At 39.6% G+C, this 19,132-nt stretch overlaps 4 protein-coding genes across 6 annotated transcripts; 1 reads left to right on the top strand and 3 right to left on the bottom strand.

Annotated features, from left to right (window-relative positions):
• Positions 1-614: 614 nt before the first annotated feature.
• Positions 615-1,643, bottom strand: LOC131335197 (glycine-rich cell wall structural protein 2-like). Its single transcript, XM_058370457.1, has 2 exons — positions 902-1,643; positions 615-694 (listed from the first exon to the last, which is right to left on the bottom strand). Exon 1 carries the CDS (start codon positions 1,494-1,496, stop codon positions 1,047-1,049), a length of 450 nt encoding a protein of 149 aa, XP_058226440.1. The 5' UTR covers positions 1,497-1,643; the 3' UTR covers positions 615-694; positions 902-1,046.
• A 3,525-nt stretch (positions 1,644-5,168) lies between these two features.
• Positions 5,169-6,329, bottom strand: LOC131335180 (hyphally regulated cell wall protein 1-like). Of its 3 annotated transcripts, XM_058370445.1 has the most exons (3): positions 5,629-6,329; positions 5,529-5,559; positions 5,169-5,456 (listed from the first exon to the last, which is right to left on the bottom strand). In XM_058370445.1, the coding sequence occupies exons 1-3, from the start codon at positions 5,927-5,929 to the stop codon at positions 5,327-5,329; spliced, it is 462 nt and encodes a 153-aa protein (XP_058226428.1). In that variant the 5' UTR covers positions 5,930-6,329; the 3' UTR covers positions 5,169-5,326. The 3 variants fall into 3 exon arrangements, with proteins under 3 accessions (XP_058226428.1, XP_058226411.1, XP_058226420.1); XM_058370428.1 differs by having other exon boundaries at positions 5,169-5,559; positions 5,629-6,318; XM_058370437.1 differs by having other exon boundaries at positions 5,529-6,316.
• Positions 6,330-6,977: 648 nt separating this feature from the next.
• Positions 6,978-8,759, bottom strand: LOC131333221 (tetraspanin-15-like). The gene is made up of 2 exons (XM_058367641.1): positions 7,860-8,759; positions 6,978-7,331 (listed from the first exon to the last, which is right to left on the bottom strand). The coding sequence occupies exons 1-2, from the start codon at positions 8,424-8,426 to the stop codon at positions 7,038-7,040; spliced, it is 861 nt and encodes a 286-aa protein (XP_058223624.1). The 5' UTR covers positions 8,427-8,759; the 3' UTR covers positions 6,978-7,037.
• Positions 8,760-15,690: 6,931 nt separating this feature from the next.
• Positions 15,691-17,221, top strand: LOC131332579 (F-box protein At5g07610-like). Its single transcript, XM_058366883.1, has one exon. It carries the CDS (start codon positions 15,724-15,726, stop codon positions 16,933-16,935), a length of 1,212 nt encoding a protein of 403 aa, XP_058222866.1. The 5' UTR covers positions 15,691-15,723; the 3' UTR covers positions 16,936-17,221.
• Positions 17,222-19,132: the final 1,911 nt, after the last annotated feature.

The raw sequence follows: 19,132 nt of genomic DNA, 5'->3' as shown, positions 1-19,132 counted from the left end.
AGAGAGACTTGATTACGAAATCCATACGATTAACATCTTGGGCTGGGTTGTGAAGTCCACAAGTAGGGCCACACGAGGATTATATGGCTAATATAGTGGACTCAAATATGAAGCCCACAGTTATTCGGAAATGACAGTAGCGGAATATCCATAACATCGGCATCTTCTTACATCAACAAATGACAATTGGTGAACTCGAATTTTGCGTTTTATTTTTATTTTTGTCAATTATGGTTTTGGCACCCTAAGTGATGATGGATAGACTTGCTAGCTCTTAGTTATATTGCCCTAACCCCTTGGATGGTAAAAGCTCCCTTGAAATTTATTGAAGAACTGTAAAACTGTACCACTAAGAATAGTTACAGATGACCTAAACAATTTTTGGAAGAACAACTGATAATAAGGCCGTACAGAACAAAATGAGCTAAACAGTTTGTTGAGACATTCATAAGATCGATCGAGATAGTTACAGATGATAAAATAACAGAGCCCTAACCCCTTGGATGGTAAAAGCTCCGTTGGAATTTATTGAAGAACTGTAAAACTGTACCACTAAGAATAGTTACAGATGACCTAAATAATTTTTTGAAGAACAACTGATAATAAGGTCGTACAGAACAAAATGAGCTAAACAGTTTATTGAGACATTCATAAGATCGATCGAGATAGTTACAGATGATAAAATAACAGAGCCCTAACCCCTTGGATGGTAAAAGCTCCCTTGGAATTTATTGAAGAACTGTAAAACTGTACCACTAAGAATAGTTACAGATGACCTAAACAATTTTTTGAAGAACAACTAATAATAAGGCCGTACAGAACAAAATGAGCTAAACAGTTTATTGAGACGATCATAAGATCGATCGAGATAGTTACGGATGATAAAATAACAGAAAGGCACACGACATAAACCCACAATCGTACGATTAGCCTAAAACCCCAAAAGTAATCCAAATAGGGTACATAGTAAGAACTACTACTACATAGATAGTCTAGGACCCATGATCATGTTTTATTCTTCTATGTTATTGGAACACGGCATTTCCTTATTTTGCATGTCCACCGCCACTGCCTGACCCGGACCCTCCACCCTCACCATACCCTGAGCCAGATCCAGAGCCGGAACCTTCTCCACGACCTTGACCCGATCCGGAGCCCGATCCTCCTCCTTGGTTACCACCTGATTCTGACCCGGTCCTAGACCCAGCATAGGAGCCAGCATGAGAACCCGCCTCTGAGCCTGATCCTGAGCCCGAACTAGACCCAGAGGATGAAGATGAGCTAGAGCTCGAACTAGAACTAGATCCAGAACCGGAGCCAGAGCCAGAGCCTGCTCCAGCACCGCTCCCACCCCCTAACCCAATGCCTAAACCAATGCCCAACCCAATACCACCAAGATTCAAGCCGAGATCCTTTCTCGCGACTCGGCTTTCAGACACCCCAGTTAACATCAGAACAAGCAAGAAAACTAGTGCCAGCGACTTCAGAAAAGTCATGTTTTGAAGCCGAATATGATCCAGAGAAACCAAACCAATATTAAAAACTGAAAATTACTTTACTAGCTACTAGTGCTTGGGGTGTTCTGTGGTAATGATATTGGAGGGATTCAGAGCTATTTATACTATTTATAGGCTGCAGTTGTGGACGCTAAGGCTGGTGCATAAAATATGCTATAGACACCCAAGGGCTTGGCCTACTGACCAAACGCCTGAAGAACTTTCGAAACCAAGTTCGAAAGTGTCAGGTGCTATCCAGTTTTTCAGAGCCAGTTTATACGGAACTTTGCTCCAGCTTTAGTTAGACTCTCAATAAGTGAGCGATGATGACATTTAACCTTTCGAATTAGTCGAGATGCGTATAAATTGACCCGAACACTTGAGTTATGAAAGACACCGTGTTATAGACTTAAAGTAGTGGCGTTTATAAATTTATATTATGTGTACATTGTACGTTGAAATTAGAGGGCGAGCCAAACTTTGTGGTGCAGAGAAAGCCGAAGCTTCTTTAGTGGCGATTCCATTGAAGTTCTCATCTAGTAGCCACGTAATTAATAAAGATGGCGCCGACCAACCCACAATCCCACTTACTTCAGTGGAGTACATGGTGTTCAAATTTTCCAAACAGCTGTCTTGGCTAAGTCCTTACATGTATCGCGACTGTTTATGGATCTACAAAATGACACATCGTGAAAATTTTCAGTGACCCCATGAAATTTTAAGCCGCTAATAAAAATTAACTTTCATGAATTTTTTTTATATTTTTGACTTTTTGGATCTTTTTTTATCGTTGTATGCGCGCTCCATATGCGGTGATTCAGGGTTTTTCAATCGTCTTAAATGAAATTATTTTATTTTTGGTTTATGTTTTTATATTTTTCGATTCCTTTCGTGGAGACAAAACATGTGATGTAAGATTTCGATCTAAATCTTGTAAAGATTAAGATAAAACATAAAAAACGTACCAAAAAGTTTATCCAAAGAGACCTAAAATACCACTATATTCACCGATCAATACACCTTGAATTTGTAATCATCTTGGTCATATACATATATTCCCACAATGAATATTCATTTTCACCAATATCCATTCTTTACAACCACCTGGTTGGCTACTCCGCAAAGGTAAAAGTACTTTACCGCAAAGGTAAAAGTACTTTAGGTGGATGGCAACTTGGGGATGCACGTTGCAAAGCAGTTCCTTGTAGAGCGCTGCAGGGCGCATTCGGACCATCCAAAAGTATTTTTAACGATTCGGATTAAAAACGAATTATTCCAAAAAAAAGTTAACTCTTTCTTAGAATAGTTTGTTTTCAATCTGGAACTATTGATTGTCGAAATGGACGGTTTGATTGGGCCTTACAGGGCGCTCTACAGAGAGCTGCTTTACAACATCCCGGGTCTTGTGGATTGTTGCTATAGAAGGATACATAAACACTTTACTAAGAATAGTAGAGTTACATTAATGACACTAGATTCAACATACACGACTAAAAATTAATGAAGATGAAATGGGGAATTATCTGAGTGGAATACGCTGGACATAATCAGGGGCGGATCAACGTTGGGGCACGTAGGGTCACATGACCCCACATCTTTTTTAAAAAAAATAGTTAGAGATAAATATATATAAAAAAGTCTCCTACACTAGTACAAACCATTAATATGGTGCAGTGGTCATCATAGATTTTGAAAAGTTCTAGGGGTTTGAGTTCAATTCCTAGGGCCCTCCGTCCCTTGGTTTTTTCTTTATTTTTTCATTTTTGATCTACCTCTTTCCTCTGTGAAAAAAAAAAAAAAAATCTACCTCTTTACTTTATTTCTCCATTTTTGTTCTACCTCTTTTCTTTATTTTTTTCATTTTTGTTCACCTCTTTCTTTTATTTCTTCATTTTTGTTCTACCTCTTTTTGTTTTCCTCCAAATCCACAATATTACGAAAATTAAATTACTAAATTACCATATCCTTTAGTTTACTTGCCCACCGCGACAGTTGAAAATGTATTTCCAGCCATGAATATTGTGAAAAATCGGCTGCGGAATAGAATGAGGGATCGATATTTAATGGTTGAACGATAATTTAGTGCTATACATGCATACAGAGAAATATTTTTTTAAGACTGTGAATAACAGGTGCCCCAGTATATGGAATTCTTGGGTCTGCCACTGGACATAATTGGGAAAAGAAATGCTAAGTACAAAAAAAATAGACAAAGAATTGATCCTTAAAGTGTACATAAACGGCTCAGATGCACTGCACACTGAATCTGAGCCGTTCATGTACACTTTAAGGGTCAATTTTTTGTACTTAGCATTTCTCTTCCCGAGGAGTGCATCAAAGTTGGATGGGGAAAACTGCTGTATTCAGAATATATGCTTTCTTCCTAATTAACTAAGAAAAAAGCAACAATTTCTGGATTTAGAAGTAACGACATACGAAATTAGGCTGGTATGATGGAAAATTGTAGGGCTTATTTGGTAGAAATGGCTCAAGGTTGTGCTAGGAATTAGCGAAGGGTTCTTTTTTTTTTTTCCTGAAATGTTTGAGTCTTTGAGACTGACAAATGAGTCAAACAAGGCGAGCAGTGAATTATTCAAGCTTGATTTGGAAATTTTAACGAGTTTCAAAAATATGATGGAACTTGACTTGTTTATTAGACGAGCTAATCTCAACTAGAGGACCTGAACAGTGCTAGCTAGTTTAAGATTACTTTGACAGCTTAATGAGCTTATAATTCATTTTCTTCTTTATTCTTCTATCGTATCATCATATATATAAAGAGAGAAAAACTTTATTACGGAGCTTTCTGTGAATAAACGTTTACGAAGTCAAATCGCGTGCGTCCAAAGTGTATTAGACGGTCCGAATTTTAAAAAAAACTATTAGCTGGAAGAGTTTAAAATCTGGACTGTCCAATGTAAAACTCTTCCAGCTAATAATTTTTTTAAAATCTGAGCTGTCCAATGCTTAAATAGATGGCTGAAATCGTGCAATTCCACAAACGACTTATTCACGGCTCCTCCATGAATAAGCCAACCTCATATATAAAAGCATATTGCTTCCAGCAAAAGGATGCGGAGCAATTTGGGTTGGCTTTTGCAAGCGATGGAGTTCATTTGAAGGAACTTTTGACGCGTGCATGGACCATGCAATCCATGCCAAGAAAGTGATGCAACAAAGTGAAAATACAGACGAAAGATTGATTGCTTTGCTAGCTTTTGTTAAATGTCTTGAGATACATTATTGGGCCAATTTCCTAATAGCTTACGTTTTTCAAACAATTGATAGTATCAGAGCTTTGGTTGGAAGAGGTCTTGGGATGGGATTGTGCAAGTCTCTTCCTTTGCATTTGTTCCGGGTTGCATTCCGTTTCTTCCCTTTGATTTACATTTTGCTTTATCTACAAAAATTTACACCTCGATGTGTAAGACGGGATTACACGTAAGGGAGAGCGTTAAAATAGCTTGATATACCGTTTCCTATTACCTAAAGCTTTTGAGATCGATAGTACCATCTAGACAGCTTTGATCTCAATTGGAGAGAGTGAAATTTATGCAATATTAATTTCTCTCAATTTACAATTTTCACTAAGGTGCTCTCTAATGTGTCATAGAAGTGGTAATCAAGTTACTGAAACCAATTCAATAGGAACCGTTATTGCATACGTATCAATGGCATTCAAAAGTACTTATACATTAATCTTCATAAGACCTGGAATTTTATGCTAACAAGAGAAACGTACACGACCCATAATGGTCACCATCCACTTATTTATACACAAAATGGTGACAACTTATATTTTTAATTTACAAGGATACCATGACATGTTCTCAGTTGCGACCTTCGCCATGGCCTGATCCAGATCCTCCTCCACGTCCTTGGTTACTTCCAGATCGGGCACTAGAACCAGCATGAGACCCTGCAGATGAACCTGCTTCAGACCCAGAACCTAAGTCGTCCCTAGAGCCAGCATAGGACCCAGCAGATGAACCTGCTTCAGAGCCTGCTTCAGAATCTGACCCTGAGCCAGACCTGGAACCAGCATAGGACCCGGCAGATGAACCTGCTTCAGAACCTGACCCTGTGTGACCTGTGCCAGACCTAGAACCAGCATGGGACCCGGCAGATGAACCTGCTTCAGATCGAGAACCTGATCCAGATCCTGATGAAGAAGCCGAACCCGACCCAGAACTAGAACTTGAACCAGAACCCGAGCCAGACCCGGATCCAGCTCCAGACCCGGATCCAACTCCAGACCCACTTGCACCACCTCCTAAGCCCAAACCCAACCCTGCAGCGCCTGCACCAACCCCAACTCCTGCCCCACCAAGATCTACACCCAAGTCTTTTCTTGCCACCCGACTTTCAGATATAATAGCAGAAGTAGCAAGCATTAGCAGGGCAATAAACGCCAGGGACTTCAAGACAGCCATTGTTGCGATGTTGTGTAAAATGTATGTATCTTGATGTAGTAGGGGAGTATGGTAATTGACTTATTGGAAACAAATTAAGAAACCCAAAGAGGGGTGCTTATGTAAGCAAGTAGTTTATTTTTAGAACAGAGCTTTCGATGATAAATTCTGGATCGCGATTGAGCTATTTATACTTGTACTTGCTGATGCTAAATTTAGTGCGTAAAACGTGTACACAAGTGACTGAAGCGGAAGAAAGTTGGTATATCTGAATTCATAGTGGAATTGTTGATTTGGGCATTTTATCAACTTTGGTGCATGCATGTTAATTGTGGCCAAAATTTCTTTACTCTCCACACGTGTCCGGACATTTCTGACTGCTAAAGAATCTCCTGCTACAGTGTGGCCTTATCAATAATCCATATACCAGGAAAGCAAGAAGCACTCGCATCTTGCTCGTCTATCGTGGCAATCGTTTAAGTCAGATTTTTTAAAACTCTCTTGCGTTACTCCGGATAAGAGTCTTGTAACAAATCTGAATCAATAGAAACGCTATCAAGAGATCGAGATTATATAAACTGTTTTGTGCAATCGAAATTCAGACCGCAGAGAAGCTTGATTCTATTGGTACTAGTGAGATCATATAGAAACGTGGAAGTGGTGATTTGGCAACTAGAGAGTTTGCCTGTACAAAACCTTGTGGCTGGGAGAGCTATCTAGATTCTCCAGGATTACTGGGATTTCGACACATGTCTAGACGTGGCCCCCCCACTTGATCTCCACTCACCTTCAGTGGATAATGATTTCCTCTATTCAACAAATTTGACACGTTGCATGTTGTTGAAAATATTTGTGGGTCAGCTCTGTTTTGTTTGTCAACTTAAAAGATGTAACTTGGTTTATTAACGTGGATCATTTACATCATGTATGAATTACAAAGTACAAATCACGGAATATTACATCAATTTTGTAAGAGTTGACGAGATTACTGAACCCAACAACTCAACCAACAAAAGAAATAAGCTCATTATACCACAAAAAGTTTGGACCCCAATCAAAGTACAAAATTAAATAAAACTAGAATTTTGTTTGAAACATAAAATAAAATGGGATCAACAAGAATTCTTAACTATCCATACTGGTCCCACATTGTAGCCACAAACAAAATTAGATGTGAGATAATGAGTAAGAGCGCCATTGCTACAAGGAAGTTCCCAATTTTCCGCCATTTTCCGCGTAACGTTCTCAGAAATCCTTCTTTACAAGCATTGCAATTGTAACACAATTTGTTCTCTTCGTTCCTCCACATATCACAATCTCTGTCGTTCGGAATATAGTTGTCAATTTCTTGTTCCTCCTCCGCCCAAAATGTTGCGTTGACGTACTCCATGCCACAACTTGTCGGTGGTTTGCAGCATCCGAACTAGCATATTTCCAACACAAAAACAGGGCAACAACAAATAATTTGTTATTTTGCTCAATGTTGCATGCGTTAGCACTTAGCCTTTTTTAATTTTTTTTCAAAAATTAGAAGGATAATATCTGCAAAATCAAAGTGGTAACAGTATATTCGAGATTGTGATGGTGATCGGTCCTTCATACAGTTGTAGATTAGTCATCAAAAGTCATTATACAAAATAACAATCAAGGGTGCAAAAATGAACTAAAACCATTCAACAAGAATTGTACGATAAGTAATGGTAGAATTTAACCCCAAAGTGATTTTGGGAAACGTATTGATATCTTCGAAATTCGTGTGTGTGTGTGTCTATATTCCGGAAAGTACATTGATATCTGTGAAAAGTACAAAAAAAAACCCCTACTATTATGGCATTAAGTGTGGATTATCCACCGGGCTGAGAGTGTCACAACCGATAAAAGACAAATGAAACAAAGATATGCAAGGAAAAAAAGAAGACATTTGCTATGCTAACAATGGAATTTGTGCTACCTCAATGGAAGACAATTTCCTCCTGGTGAAGTCGTAGGCCGTGAGCATAGACGAACTTGACGCCAAATCAGCACAAGTTCTTGTTTCATAAATGCAAGATTTGATATTGTTCCAATTGTTCTCATTATCCACTTTTGTTTCGATCCAGATTGGCGAACCGGGTATGGTTCGGATCTCCTTTTTGTAAGCTCCAACCAGGCCCAGACCGACGATAAGCATCAAAATCAGTAGCACCATAACAGAGAGAAGTCCCGGCACTGGAAATCGAGCCCTCAGGTATACAACAAGGTTGTTAACAATGAAGACAATGATCAAGCCAATGACAATGGCTATTTGTAGCCTTGGCAGGCTGAGGAGGTCTTCGCACTCGTATTGTCGCGTGTATATCAGCCATATGATGGAGAAAAGAATTGGAAGAGAGAGAAGGAAAGAGAACATGATTAATGGAAGCATCACATGTTTGATCTGAATGGATTTTCTTCGTTTAGGTTCTTGATCGGAGGTCATTAGCTTCTCTTCTGTGATTGTCAAGGCAACTGAACCTACAGGATCTGGATTTTCTGCCATAGTGGTGGAGGATGAAACAATTGATGATAAAAATGAAACTATTTTTGGCTCATGGTATTCTTGTAGTTTGAAAATATGTCAAGTTTAGTTGATTTGATACGGTCATTTTTTTTTTTTAACCAGGTGTCTGGGCCAGAGAATTTTCTGACATTTGTACTTCAATAGTTAGGGCAATGTGATTTTACTGGGTCAAAAACATGTGTAAAATAAGAAGATTTTGGTCCTATAATTTCTCTTGTAGAGAGATTCTAGTGTTAGATGCGTGAAATGTGAACGAGATATTGTAGGGAGGTATGACTAATTAAGTGACTCAAACTAAAGATTCTATGACATTGAGGCAGGTACTTTGCACCTAATCTAGGGAGTTATCTGTACCTACGGCACTACCCATCGGATTGGAATTATCTTTTGAATCTTGATGGTGGCTCAAAACACTAAATCGATTCATTAGGATGTTATATGTGATCCACTTCTTGGTGGCACGAAAGAGAATGTAGTACTTGAGAGTATTACCCATGCCTAAGGCACTCCGCCGACTAAAATTTTTAGATAGTTACAAATTGATCAACAAAGAAGTGGATCACATACTACATAAATTTGGATGTACCCCTACAATATCACAACAGAACGTTTTGAGTTTACTATGGAGACAAAGCAATTTCAATCCTAGCCTAAACCAGCCCTGTAGGTCAAATAGCACAGCAAACGAGCCAGCTAAGCCGAGCTGAGGTTTAGAACGTTAAGTTTTTTTTTTGTTAAGCTTTTACGGAATTCGAGCTTGAGCCCAACGAAAACTTGATGAGCCTAGATCGATCGAGTTGAGGTTGCCTAGGTTTGAGTCAAGCTTGAACTTGTTCACGAGCCTTAACGATGCATCAAATTGCACTTGGCCGCTATGAATTACTTTTGGCCGCATTGAATTGCATTTGACCGCTATGAATTACTCTTTGCCGCATTGAGTTGCCCTTGGCAACTACAACTTACTCTTGGCCGCGTCGAATTGCACTTGGCCGCATCGAATTGCAATTGGCCGCATCGAATTGCTTTTGGCCGCATCGAATTGCACTTGGCCACTTCGAATTGCACTTGGCCGCTACATATTGTTCTTGGTTGCATCGAATTGAACTTGGCTGCTACGAATAACTCTTGGCGGCATCGAATTGCACTTGGCTGCATTGAATTTCTCTTGGCCACTACGAATTACAAGTTTAGAGCTACATATAAATTTTTTGTTACGCACTAAATAAGTTCATCCATATTCAAAACTATATAAAAAAAATTAGATATGTAAGTGTACATTGCTTTTATAAGTTCACACTTGTGCAAGTTATAAAATTTTCACTATATTGGTACAAAGGTTTATACATAATCAAGTTTATATATAAAAGTCTCATGACATATTTATGCTTTAGATTTGCGAGTTTAATCAAGTCTAATTTGTTTAGATTTATGCTCGCCTCATTCATTAAACGAACGTAAAATTGAAGCGCTCATATTTGGTTCGTTTAATAGAGGAATCAAACTCAAACGAGCTTTGACTAAATTGAGTCTCAAACAATTTAAAAATGATTCGGTTCATTTCTTGCTGTGCCCGAGTTCTTGGGGGCCCACATGAGTTTGAGGTCAACAAGTGGGTGAGAAGCCACGGCACGGACTGGCTGGCTCGAGCCTGAAAATCAGGGGGTCAGGTTCGATTGAGCAGGTAATTTTAGACAATCTATTAAAACATGTTTCCTACAACATTCATAACTGTGTGTCATTAACTTCGATAGGATCATACGCTTCACTTCTCAATTCTCCTCGTGCTCAAGCGTAATTCTCGCTCTCACAAATTTTTATTATTTCGGAATATTTTTAAAAGACATTTTCACGCTCTCGCTCACACATGCGTATTATGTGTCTCAGGCCCTTGTGATGATGATATCCCTATTGGCTTTCTCGATACAATTGAACCGGAACATGAAATATGAGTGTGGTACATTGCTTTTTCTAAGAAAAATGAACTCAACAACGATTGCGTTAAGAACATGACTCATAACACAACAAATAAAGTGATGTGTTTCCAACATATTTTTTTTTCCAATCCGATCGAAGAAAAAGACACACAGACCCAAATATTTTTCTCGCAACAATTCCATTGGAGTGCTGTGCTAATGAGTTGAATCACAACTCATAACACATCAGTAACTTCAATGAAACCATAACATATACTAACTAGGACATCATAATGTTATTAATGTCCCATTCTTCTGATTTAACACCAGACTAGGAAGCTAGTATATCATATCACAAGCCATTAGCCTTCTGCCACTGTATTCATACAAAATCACAGTCACCTGACCTAATCGAAACATACCCATATGGAAAATTATGCCGAAAGAGGTATATCTATGTGAGCGAAAAGACACGATAACTGATGTGACCGGAACCTTTTGCGCCATAATTAAGCCGTTCAAGAGTCTCCTTCGGACGAATTCTTTATGTCCATATTGCCAATGTTCCTGTTGTTGGTCCGGTTGTTGAAGCTATACTCATTGTATGCCTAATAAACTTCAGTACCAATGGAGCCATATTCGCTATGTTGACGACTACCCTGGTAAACCCATGCAAGGGAAAGACACGTTCCAGCAAAGGCAACTGCAGCCATGATAATTAACAGCTTGGCCATCACCATGTCTTTCACCAAAGAAGCCCCAGACCCCGAATTCGACGAAACCGTCCTGTCAATCCCCCTGTTGTTGTTGCCATCGTACCACAAGAGGGTGGCCAGGAAGTAGAGTATTGATCTTGGACTCGTACGGAAGAGACGATTCGAGTGATTCTCTGTCTAGATTCGAGGGGACTACGTGGTATTGAATGAGAGTGAGTGGGGGCTGTGGGTATTTGGGAGTGAAGAAAGCCTTATCAGGAGGGGAGAAGATGGTGAATGTGGTGGTGTTGAGGGTGCTTTCGAAAGGGAGTACAGAAGAGAGAGTGCCTTGTAAAATTATGGACATGGCTATGTAGCCTTTGTCGGACAGAGCAGTGGAGATCTTGTCTATTTCCAACCCATGAAGTTGATGATGGCTAGTGATGGTTTCTTGGGAGGATGTTGAAACAGAGAGCTGTGGGAGAAGAACTGAGAGACAAACGAGAAGGAGAAAGGGCTTGAGTGGAAGATTGGAAGCCATGAGAGAGAAAGCAAACAAATCTGGGTAATTTGCAACAAAAACAATTTTGGAAGAAGAAAGATTATGCCGAGGTTTGTGAACCCTATAGCACTGCTGCTGCTGCTGCTGCTTCTTATATATACTTATGTATACTCTGTACAGACACGTTTTCTAATTAATTTAGGATTTGGAACATCCAATTGGATCAGGATTTCACGCAACTGTGTACTACGTGTTTTGGGAGAAGTTTTTGGGTGATGGGCGGGTACCACCCGTCGGCGATCTCAGTGGTCCAAATGTGTTTTGAACTGTCCGGATTTTAGAGAGAGAAAAAGAGGAGAGATAATGGTCGGGTGAGGGGAGCGAGAGGGAATAAATTTGGGCCGTCCAAAACACGTTTAGACGGCTGGGATCACGACGGCTGAAATCTTGGAAGGAGTGTGCACTACAATGGATCCAAAATTACGCCCGCCTACGTGACACTGCAACAAAAAACGGTGACCTCTCGAGGATGACATTATGACAACGGTTTGGTTCGGGTTTTTCTCAAACCCAGGTCGAACACAAGTTTTGCAACCAAAATCAAACTCAAACTGCAGCCCGACGGATTCTTTTATCACCTAAACCACAGGCCCCAACCCAACGATTATCTAAACTAGCTGCCATAATAGGACTATGAAATGCTAATATTGACACAGCTTATGCAATCTCTGCTCTTTGCCATACAAAATAATTTTTCTGTTTTTCATTTTGTGCCTGAATCGCAAATTCGAAAACATAAAAGGGGAGCATGAGGTTACACAACATCTCCATCCCACTCTTTAGCGGGTCCAATTTGTGCAGTCAGGGATTACTTTACAAATTGTTCTTCTCTCCAGTAAATGACTTCAAGAGTTTGCCCGGGAAGGATAAACGCAGAGCTGCTACGGTACACAATGGGAACAGGAAATGAAAAATGACACTTGATCAACGAAGTATCTTTTATGTTGATGACAACAAAAGATAATAAGATCATAGAAAACCAACCTGAAAAAACTTCAGGAGAGTTACGTTTTGAGAGTGTTGACTTAGGGACGCCCATCGGTTGCAAAAAAGAAACAAGAAAAAGTGCAAGGCTATACATAACAGAATTCGAAAAGTATGTACATTGTAAACCGATTCACTTGGCACCGCATCACGAAGAACATTTCATGTCTTCAACTGTACATTATAGGAAATAACTTTCCGCATAAAAGCTAATATGAGTACATAACCTTTTTGTTCCTCTTTCTTGACAACAGACAGCACAGAAAAAATTACGATACCAATAGGGGTGGGTCAATGGAGGGCAGCTATTAAGTGCCAAAGATCGACCTCACACTCCACCATCCAACGGCCATCGTCCTTGTCCATTTCTAGGATTTCCAATCCAATACAAGGCGGATTTTGAGCCAGATTAAGAATCAAACGGCCATCACATCCTCCGAAATGCCTAATCTTGTCCTCACAATGAATTTTCCTTGGGTTCGGCATCTCTATCATCTTCTCTGAATAAACATCAAAACCCAACACAATATACTCATCACTAAACCAATGGATAACACCACCACATAACGCTGCGTGTTGACCCCTTGCACCGGGTGCAAGAAACTGTTTCCAAGATGTGCTCTGCAAACAATATATATCAATCCAAACGTCAACACTGGGATAATAATAAAAAGTACCCATCAATACAACTTTGTAGTGAGGCAATTTCGAAGGATCAGAAGGTCAAATAAGCACATAACACCCGAGGATTAGACCCATATGAAAATAGAGTAGGTTCAGGGACAAATGCATATTTCTGTATAGTCGGATTACTAACAATGTAACGTTTTCTGCTACCAGTAGGCATAAAGTGATCATACTCGTCTAATAGTAAGCCGTTGCAAGAGTGAGTGATTGTTGGTTGAGTTGGGTCCTCACTCCTCACAAATGAGAGGCATCCAGTGAGGGATTCGGGTTTCGGCAGGAGTGGGTGGTTGAGAATTTGGCACGCTTACAACACGCTTGATATACAAAAAAGTGGGTCAACACTCTCATTCAAAAAAGTGGGAATACTATAAGCCGTGCTTTTGTTCAATGTCTTGATATACATTATTGGGCCAATTTCTCAATAGCTTAAGTTTTTCAAACAATTGATAGTTTAACAGGTATTAGAGCTCTGGTTGGAAAAGGTTTCGGGATCAACTCTCTCCATTTAAATTTGTTCCCAGTTGCACTCCAATTCTCCCCTTTGCATTCCATTTCTCCTCTTCTGCGATTGTCAAGGCAACTGAACCTACAGGATTTGGATTTTCTGCCATAGTGGTGGAGGATGAAACAACTGATGATAAAAATGAAACTATTTTTGGTTCATGGTATTCTTGTAGTTTGGAAAACATGTCAAGTTTAGCTGATTTGATACTTTTTTTTAACCAGATGTCCAGGCCAATGGATTTTCTAACACGCTTACTTCAGTAGTTAGGGCAATGTGATTTTACTGGGTCAAAAACATGTGTAAAATGAGATGATTTGGTGCTATAATATCTCTTGTAGAGAGATTCTAGTGTTAGATGCATGAAAGGTGAATGAGATATTGTGGGGAGGTGAGGTATAATGACTAAGTGAGTCAAACTTAAACTTCTATGACATAGAGGCAGGTCCTTTGTACCTAAATTTGCATGTACCCCTACAATATCTCAACAAAACGTTTTGAGTTTACTATGGAGACAAAGCAATTTTGAATCCTTGCCTAAACCAGCCCTATAGGTCAAATAGCACAGCAAACGAGCCAGCTTAGCCGAGCTGAATTTTAGAATGTTTAAGTTTTTTTTTTTGTTTTTTTGTTAAGCTTTTACGGAGTTCGAGCTTGAGCCCAACGAAAACTTGACGAGCCGTGCTCGATTGAGTTGAGGTTGCCTAGTTTTGAGTCGAGTGTGAACTTGTTCACGAGCCTTAACGATGCATCGAATTGCATTTGGCTGCTACAAATTACTCTTGGCCGCATTGAATTCCTTTTGGCCACATCGAATTGCACTTCGCCGCTACAAATTACTCTTGGCTGCGTCGAGTTGCACTTGGCGGCTACGAATTACTCTTAGCCCCACCGAATTGCACTTGGCCGTATCAAATTGCACTCGGCCGCTAATTTGAATTGCACTTTGCCGCTACAAATTACTCTTGGCCGCATCGAACTGCACTTGGCCGCATGGAATTGCTCTTAGCCGCATCGAATTGCACTTAGCCGCTATGAATTGCTTTTGGCCACATCGAACTTCACTTGGCCGCTTCGAAATGCACTTGGCCGAATCGAATTGCTCTTGGCCGCATCGAATTGCACTTGGCCGCTACGAATTACTCTCGGCTGCATCGAATTGCACTTGGCCACATCAAATTCCTCTTGGCCGCTACGAATTATGAGTTTAGAGGTACATATAAAATTTTTGTTACGTACTAAATAAGTTCATCCATATTCAAAATTTAAAAAAAAAGAAAGATATAAAAGTGTACATTATTTGTATAAGTTTACACTTGTGCCAGTTATAAAATTTTCACTATATTGATACAGATGTTTATACATATTCAAGTTTATAAATAAAACTCTCATGACATATTTATGCTTTAGGTTTGCGAGCTTAATCGATGCGAATACGGTTAGATTTATGCTCGCTTCATTCATTAAACGAACATAAAATCGAAGAGCGCATATTTGGTACGTTTAATAGAGGAATCAAACTCTAACGAGCTTTGACTGAATCGAGTCTCGAATAATTTACAAATGATTCGGTTCATTTCTTGCTGTGCCTGAGTTCTTGGGGGCCCACACGAGTTTGAGGTCAACAAGTGGGTGAGAACCAACGGCACGGACTGACTTGGGTTATGTAAAGACGAATAATAAGCTCAAAAATAAGCTTTAATATATGTTTTTGAACTTTTCTAATTTTTTGTGTCCTTCTTTTCGAGAGATAAATAAAGTTAATAAATTTGTTATGACCAAAAAAGTAAATGAGAAATTAGTCAAAACTTACTCTCAGCAACATCAAGCCCATCAAGGCCGGAAGGCCCATAACCAGATCAAAACATGCCGTCTATCTATGGATTACTATTATTAACCCTTCTTCCCGTCCTTGTACCCTGTTCTGGGAAAAATGACCAGGAACGCATCAAACAAGAGAACAAAGGCGGTTCTCAAGGTTACTCCGTCGGACATCTCACCGGCGGCGGAATTGATTGCAGCAAACATCGATCTACTAATGGAAATCCTTCTACGGTTGCCTGTGAAATCCACGATCCGATTCAAGAGCGTGTCCAAACATTGGCTATCCCTCCTCTCTGACACCCAATTTGCCACCAACCACTCTACCCGAAACCCCAGACCTTCCTCCATCTCAGGTTTGTATTTCAACAGCCAAGAAACACTCAACTTCGTCTCCCTTCACGGCTGCCGCCATAATCTCCCCTCTCTTTCCTTCCTCAATGGTCTCGGAGAGCGATTCGGGACAGTTGAGGTGGCACACTCCTGCAACGGTTTGCTGTTGTGCTATAAAAGTAGGATGATGAGGATCGATCGTCATTTTGTGCACTACAACATTGTTTGTATTGTTTGTAACCCCACCACGAAGAAATACACGTTACTTCCTAAACGTGATGGAGTAGTTTGTGGTTGGAGTGTTTACTTGGTTTTTGATCCTTCAAAATCACCTCGCCATTACAAAGTAGTATTGGTCGGTTACAGCCCGGGCCCTTATGGCCCTTATCAAATTGATGTCTACAGTTCAGAGAGTTTATGTTGGAGAAAGGTTATCTCACACCAAGAAATTTTTGGTCGTGGTATCTTTTGGAATGGAGCAATCCATTGGCTAACCTGTGATGATTTTCTGAAGAGATTTGACATTGATGTGGAGGAGATAATAACAATGCCAAACCCTCAGTCACCCAAAATTCTACCTCGAAACAAAATTATGTATTTTGGAGAATGTGGTGGCGGTTTGATACTTATTCAGTCTCATTCATATTGCTACTGCTCTAGTGGATTAAGAATCCTTGAGCTGGAAAGGGATTACAGCAGTTGGGTTGTCAAGTGTCAGGTCAATCTTAGGGCCTTAATATCTGCATTCCCAGAGATGGAAAGCAGGAGAAACAAATATTGCCTCCATGGATTTACAGTGTTGTGTGCTGCAAAGGGAGAGAGTGAAAGAGGTTTGGTACTCTTGTTAGCCATTCCTGGGAGAATTGTTTCCTATAACCCCAAGAAAAAGACATGGGATGTGCTTCGTGATCTAGTGCCGCGTGAATTAGAGGCGTTGGATTTGAACATTAATTATGCCGTTCCTTATATTGAAACCCTTTTTCCAGTTTGAATAGAATCCTAAGTGTTCGAGCACGTATGGATTGATTTTTGTGTTAACGGAGTATCAACGATGGTAGTAGTATATCTTAGTGCTGAAAAGTTGAATACTTCTGTAGAAGTAGATGGTTGATGCATATTTTGCTTTTGTTAGCTCTTTTTTTTTTTTTTTTGAACGGCTTTGCTTTTGTTAGCTCTTATCATGAGCTGATATCATTGTCTCTGTTATCTATCATTATATAGTCTTGCTTAGATTTCTATCGATCATGATTTTGCTCTGCTTCTTGTTTTATTCTTCACCTCAATAGATTGTTTGTTCGTTAGTAGTTAAGGGTGACCTGTAAAACAAAGGAAGGAGATTGGATGAGATAGAGAAAGTTGGGTATCAAAAAGCTTTGAAATTTAAATGTAAGGACCTCATGATCAAGTTGTTCACAAGTAACTATCCTCAACGAAAAGGGAATTGTTATGGAATATAGATCGAAGAAGTGGTGGTCTCAAATAGCATAGGATTGTCTCTATAATCCGAATTGTCCTCTTAATCTTGAAGATGGCGGTCTCAAATAGCATAGGAATGTCTCTATTTTAGAGAATCCAGCTGGGACCCAGGAGACCCTACTACAAGAGCTTCATTGTTTCAAACCTTTGTTGTTGATCAACTCTCTAGCTCTAGTGATAGTGCAGTACCTCTCGCAACTTTCAAATGAGTTTCTGTCAAGTAGGAAACTCTAATAGAATTTAGCTTGACCCGACATTGGTGTGTGATTGGGAAACATTTTCGTTTTGAAAAAAAACAAGAACAGGGGTGGAATGATTTTTGAAAACGAAAAACAAGAGATGTACCCCGTCACGTGGCTACCCATGTGTGATCAAACCAAAATTTTATGTGTACTGGTCCGTACTCGACAAGACAAAAGTAAAGAAACGTACGGTTCAAATCAATGAAACAGACTCGGGACCGACCCAATAATTGGCTCACAACACCAGTGTTGTGCATTCCTAACCAAACAAAACCGAGACTAAATTTCAACAAGAATTCCACTACTAGTGATGGAGCTCCAGGTTTTGAGATTTTTCATTCCACCTCCTTGAGAGGGAAATAAAAGGCGTGTCTACCAACATAGGCAAAAATAAGAATTGACAAAGAGTCTGAGTTTCACTATTGATTTATCTAACTTGAGGAGGAAATTTGATTTCAATTGGATTAGAGATGAAACAATTCTAGTCATTATGGCAAGAATGCAATATCAACTTTCCAATCATTCTTATGTTTTGCCCACTCCTTCATCAAGAGTCTAAAGTCATTTCGCCAAACTACTTCAAAACAAGGATATCAGAGCCAAGCATGTTAATGAGTTAATTAGTATACGACGCTAAGGAGAGGGTAATCACAAAAGAAGAAGAAGAAGAAGAAGAAGAAGAAGAAGATGATGATGATGATGATATTAGCACTAGAAACAAACAACCCAACAAATATCCAGCCAGAGGGATAATTAGAATCTGCTTTGATGGGCTATAGAAACGAAGAGGATCACATAAAGTGACAAGCGCGCGTGTTGTGATTTGAGATTCTTTTGTTCAAATTCTATCTTCTTCGTATCGCGTTTGTTGCACATCATCTTCATCGCTTTGAAACGTGTTTGGCGGACCATAGCCAAAGAACTGGACTAATTAAACACAATCATGTCCTAAGGATATATAACTAGAAGATACGAGTTCGCTATGATAACACAATCAAAGTACCACGTTCAAAAAAATTTATTGCATGCAAAATATTCAAGCTTTTTCAACACTAAGAAGTTAGTTAATTAGTTGAAAAGTTGTACATCTAGGATTCTGTTCAAACAAGAGATAGAGTTTCGACGAAGGAATAAGCAAAATTATCCACATCTCTAATTAATCCACCCGGCACCAAATCGCGAAGCACGTTCATTGTCTTGCTCTTCAGATTATAAGAAATAACAACTTTTCCTCGAATCCCCAACACCGGCGCATAATCTTCTTTCATCTTGCTCCTCTCCACAGCACCCAAAACACAACATTTAAAAACGTTTTTGATCTCAGGGAACACAGAGACTACGATTCTGAGATTAACTCGATACTTCACAATCCACCGGCTGTTCTTGCTTTCTTCCAAGTACTCTCTAGGATTGGGAATTCCATAGAAGACGGTGAATGGGGCGGAAATAGAATCAACCTGCCACCACATT

The sequence above is a fragment of the Rhododendron vialii genome, chromosome 1a (genome assembly GCF_030253575.1).
Source record: "Rhododendron vialii isolate Sample 1 chromosome 1a, ASM3025357v1".
Classification (NCBI taxonomy): Eukaryota; Viridiplantae; Streptophyta; class Magnoliopsida; order Ericales; family Ericaceae; genus Rhododendron; species Rhododendron vialii.
This window is presented reverse-complemented; position numbering and strand designations above follow the sequence as displayed.